This window comes from Cucumis melo, chloroplast (genome assembly GCF_025177605.1).
Source record: "Cucumis melo subsp. melo chloroplast, complete genome".
NCBI classification, from domain to species: Eukaryota; Viridiplantae; Streptophyta; class Magnoliopsida; order Cucurbitales; family Cucurbitaceae; genus Cucumis; species Cucumis melo.
In genome coordinates, this window is record NC_015983.1 from 27,501 (window position 1) to 32,500 (window position 5,000).

The following is a 5,000-nucleotide window of genomic DNA, read 5'->3' on the forward strand; positions in this document are numbered from 1 at the left end:
ATCAAAATTGTTTGTTCTTGCATATCCCTACGGGTTTTCCAAATTAATCCTGCGGATACGTATAATTCAGAAGAATATGTGAGTGATTCATATACAGCATCTCTTTCTTTTATCAATGGTTCTACCAATTTATATGTTTCCACAAATAATTGAAATTCAATTTCTTGATCTGTATCTTCAATTTTTGGAAACTTAGAAAGTTCTTCTGTTAAGCCATGATCAATGAACCTACAAAACCCTTCAAATTGTATCTGATTAAACGCAGGTATTGTAGACATTCTCTCATTTCCACCCCCAAGCATTTTATTTATTTCCCATTTATAAAAAAAATCCCATTATTTGCTTAAAATGGATCGATCTAGCAATGATGGAATTTATATTATGTTTACTGAATCACATGAAATTTTACCTAACTTCATAGGTGTAATAGATGTAATGCATGAAATACATATGAACGTAGGAATAAAGAGACTTTGATACTCAAATTAAATTGGAATTTGCAACAACTACAAATGAATTGGTAAATTCTATTTAGAATTATGGAGTTTTGTATAAAATATCTATATCAAAACAAAAGTGAGTCAATTTCTACCATTATTATGATATTCCAATCGGATTGGGTACTATAAATAGATTCGGGATTTGATCTGAAGAAACAATATAGAATTTTTTTTATTTAACAACATGGAACTTTTTCGTAGATTTCACTGTTAAAAAAAATTCGCATAGAAGAGAGATATTTTACCTATACCTATATTTTTTTTAGTAGAATTCGTAGAATGCGATTGAAGTATGTATAAGGACTTGTATTTATTAATAAACATGTGCAGATATATATATATAGTTAGTTATATATATCGCCTCCTTTATTACAGTTCTATGGGGAACATCACATGTCGTACTCTATCAAAAATTTATATTTTCTATTTAATGATAATGAAAAAAAAATTCTAAAAACAGAATTCCGAACATTTCCTATAAACATCTTATATATATATAAGATATTAGATTTAGATAATAGTAATCGTTTATGTTCTGGGGTTTACATATACTCATAATCGCTATTAAAATTGTCATTAATAAGGATTTTTTTATGGTTATGGAAACGAATCAATACGGATGGATTAGTAATGATTAGTTATCTATCAATTTTTATTTATTTAGGTAAGGTATCCATTTTTGGATTGTTTTCTTATATCATTAGGGAAACCGAATTTGCAATTTCAATCCAAGAATCATTTATGAATTCACAGTCAATAGTTAAAGTTAACGGTTCCCATTTGTCCTGATTTTTTGCTTTTGTGAATGAAAATCCACATTTTTTTTTCAATAGAAAAAGCAAAGTTTTGCGGTTTTTCGTTTTAGATATTGTGTGTTGTAAGATACTATCTATCTAAGAGATAGAGCCAATCCAATATTTTGTATCGTTTTGGCGGCATGGCCGAGCGGTAAGGCGGGGGACTGCAAATCCCTTTTTCCCCAGTTCAAATCCGGGTGTCGCCTCAGCAACAAACAAAAGAATCAAAATACCCTCTTCTGTTTTGCTGATATAACTTTATCATTTTTTTTAGAAGAAAAGCATCTTTAGATTTGCTTGATTCTAAGCATCGTTGGGGTTCTCTAAAATGTTATAAATCCTTGCGTATAGGTTTCGTTTCCAGAATTTAGTAGAGTAATGAAAAATAATCGTTAAATCTTGAGATGATAGCCCTTCGACTACTAATGTAGTGTCTACTCATTGGGTCTTGAATTAGGGAATATAATTTCATTTTTCCTTACGGAAAGGAGGAAGATACTTGATATACGGACTCATGAAAGTATCTGAGTACTCGAGCATTCAATCAATATTATATTGAATGAATAATTGGCTTTTTTTTTTATTTTAATCTTAAAAAAAGAACTGATTTCTTTTCGATAAGCTCTAACCACGCATGTAATAGGCCATCCCATCTTCCGATTGTCTCTATGAAACAATCGGGGGGACAGTAAAGATTAGATCAAATGAGAAAGGAATAATAGTAGGGTTATGTGATAGATACTATCTTGATTCTCTATTTTGAGACTTTTTACTTAATGTAATGAAATGCAGGACAACAAAAGAAAGACTAGGTCTTATTATTCCTACATGTTACTAACATTCTTTTGATACTTCCAAGAGTTTTTCTGCCTCTTTTATTTATTTGTACTGAATTTTTTCGATTATACTAGAAATCATATAATAACTTGGGATAATTCGATTTTTTGTATTGTTTCATCAATGGTGTTGTGCCCGAATCTCTTTTTGACTATGCGCTAGTGATTCCACTATTATTAGTGAATAATAATTATTAGTGAGCAATAATGGAATAATTCTTTTATATTCATAGAGATAGGGGACATAATTCACATGGATATGGTAAGTCTCGCTTGGGCTGCTTTAATGGTAGTCTTTACATTTTCTCTTTCCCTCGTAGTATGGGGAAGAAGTGGACTCTAGAAGTACTACTAATTGAAAAATAAAACTGTATTGTTTTTGGTTTATTTTATAGATCGTTCTGCAAAACTTTTTTTCTTTTATTTTGAAAAGTAAAAAAAAAAAGAGTTCGGATTATAAGTTTTTAAGTGGATCCATACTTTCAACACGAAAGAACATAGACATAGTGGTTGTCCAATGAGATACTACGCATAATAATATACTACCTCATAATAAGATAGTACCTCGGGGTAGCCACCCACATATTACGTGCTTACCACTTCTTTTATTTATTATTATTAGTATTTTAGTTATTTTCAAAATAGGATTTTTTCTTGTTTTAGGGAACTCATTTCATATCATGCTTCAAACGTTAAATAAAAATGGGGTTTGCTAATTCTTTTCGAAATCCGAAGATAAAAAGTTCCCATGGAACCGAACTCCTGGATCATCTGTCAACTGCTCAATCAATTACTTCTTTCGAATGCTAAAAAAAAATTAGTGGCCTTTCGATTATTTGATTTCAGATTCATTCTAATCAACATGAATTATGAAGCAAAGAAATAGAATTGGGCCACTATGTATATTAGATTAATATTACATATATGTAATTGATATGATATCTATATATAAATAGAAAGATATATATTGTATATTCATCTATATTCAAATTGATCGATATTCAACCTCTATTTTTATAGAGTACAATTTTATATTTATACACTTCAATAACAATAATAGATAGTATGGTAGAAGGATTCATATATTTCTTTCTACCATACTATCGGATCTTATCGAATACTTCTCTCGTAGAATACTGATAATTCTAGTCCGCCAATTTCATTTAAGACGCGAAATTTTAATGCTTTTCATTTTTCTTATCTTCAATCATTGATAAGAACTAAAACGTCAAGGTTAATTCAAATTAATCACTTTGACTGATTGTTTTTACGTATATTATAAGTAAAAAGGCGGTCGGAACTAGAATGAACAGTGCAGTAGCAATAAATGCGAGAATATTTACTTCCATAATATCATCGTTTCATTTTTTATTCGCAATAACTCGGGATTTAATCCCATAGAGATGATAAATGTTTCGCTTGTAAATTCAAGGGGATGCGTTGCATCTCGATGATATCGAATCGTATTAAAATATCATGAATAACAATATCGGAGCTATCAAATCGATTCATCGTCGAGAATTGAATAGTATAACATAGGAAGATCTTTTATCCATACCGAATTTAAACAAAATGGGATTCCTGATGCAATCAAGAATTTCGTTACTTTTTTTTATTTATAATTTTTTGCATTCTTTCTTTTCTATAATCTACTGCCCTCTTATTCAATGCAATCATCTGATGAAGTCTCATCAGACTACCTTTACCCTTACATTGTTTATAAACAAACTCAAGCAAAGAATAGCAGCGAAATTCAAAAAAGGAAAAGGAGGTAGGTTCGAACTAAACTCCTTCCTTTTTTTGTACTTATAAAATCTTCTTAAAAAAAAGAAATAAAAACGAAACTTAAACTTTCAAAAATTCTTAATTACCTCACTAAGAGAGATAGATGGGATCCTTGTTTGTATTAATATCCTCTTTCCTTGAATTAGTAGTGGGACGTATATATCAAAAGTTAAGTGTTAAATTTTAATAAGATAGATTATTTCAAATTCAAATTAGTAATTGAATTTACTAATTGAGGTTACAAAAAATCGGAGCCAGAACGGATATATTTTGCTTTCAGACGAAAAATTAGATCAAAGTTTATTATGTAAACTTTATTTTGTATCGTCCAAATTCCCTTTATGTATGTGCTTTCCGGAAACGTATAGTACTCTATTTCATTAGAAAAATCGGGCGTAATCAACTAGACCCAGTACGCCTTCGAATCCTGAATATGATGCTACCAATAATTGTGGTAATTCACATATGGCACATATGTCTTTCTCCCATCAATTAGTACTCGTTGAAGAAATCAAAATTCCCATATTTTTTTGTTGAAAAATGTGGAAAAAAAATAAGAGAGATCCCGTTTGGAATAAAATTCAGTTATGTTATTTGTTCTCTCTTTCACAGGAAAGGAAGAGATTAATTGATGTATTTTTTTTTTATTGGATTTGGATCCATCGGGACTGACGGGACTCGAACCCGCAGCTTCCGCCTTGACAGGGCGGTGCTCTGACCAATTGAACTACAATCCCAGGGAAATAAAGTGTACAACATATGTTGTTGATTTAATTTCCTTCAAACCTTTCTATGTAGATTTTTGATTCGAATTGTCATATTCTACCAGACAGAGACGCGAGTAATAAAGTAATAGATTGATATGCGCGGAGACATGGACTTTAGTGTGAGAAGCATGGATTAATATTTATTTTTTCGTTATTGTAAAATTGATTGATTATCAATCTGTCAATGAATAAAAAAAGAGTTTTTTTTTTTATTCTTTCATATCAAGTATTTCTGTAGAAGGACAAATAGGTTATATCATTTTATGGTGGATACGCGATATATTGGGCCGAGCTGGATTTGAACCAGCGTAGACA

General features: G+C 30.4%; 3 protein-coding genes and 3 non-coding genes across 6 annotated transcripts in view; 2 read left to right on the forward strand and 4 right to left on the reverse strand. All coding sequences in view use genetic code 11, as the record gives it.

Annotated features, from left to right (window-relative positions):
• The window catches only part of rpoB (RNA polymerase beta subunit), a 3,213-nt gene extending 2,911 nt beyond the window's left edge, over window positions 1–302 (reverse strand). The window contains exon 1 of the mRNA in view: window positions 1–302. This exon is cut by the window's left edge and continues 2,911 nt beyond it. Coding sequence (YP_004841775.1) covers window positions 1–302 — 302 coding nt within the window.
• Window positions 303–1,431: 1,129 nt separating this feature from the next.
• trnC-GCA lies at window positions 1,432–1,503 on the forward strand. The gene has a single exon. It is a non-coding gene; the product is annotated as a tRNA-Cys (tRNA).
• An 877-nt stretch (window positions 1,504–2,380) lies between these two features.
• Window positions 2,381–2,476, forward strand: petN (cytochrome b6/f complex subunit VIII). Its single transcript has one exon. The coding sequence runs from the start codon at window positions 2,381–2,383 to the stop codon at window positions 2,474–2,476; it is 96 nt and encodes a 31-aa protein (YP_004841776.1).
• A 901-nt stretch (window positions 2,477–3,377) lies between these two features.
• On the reverse strand, window positions 3,378–3,482 carry psbM (photosystem II protein M). The gene has a single exon. The coding sequence runs from the start codon at window positions 3,480–3,482 to the stop codon at window positions 3,378–3,380; it is 105 nt and encodes a 34-aa protein (YP_004841777.1).
• Window positions 3,483–4,581: 1,099 nt separating this feature from the next.
• On the reverse strand, window positions 4,582–4,655 carry trnD-GUC. The gene has a single exon. It is a non-coding gene; the product is annotated as a tRNA-Asp (tRNA).
• Window positions 4,656–4,968: 313 nt separating this feature from the next.
• Window positions 4,969–5,000, reverse strand: part of trnY-GUA — an 84-nt gene continuing 52 nt past the window's right edge. The window contains exon 1 of the tRNA in view: window positions 4,969–5,000. This exon is cut by the window's right edge and continues 52 nt beyond it. This is a non-coding gene — a tRNA (tRNA-Tyr).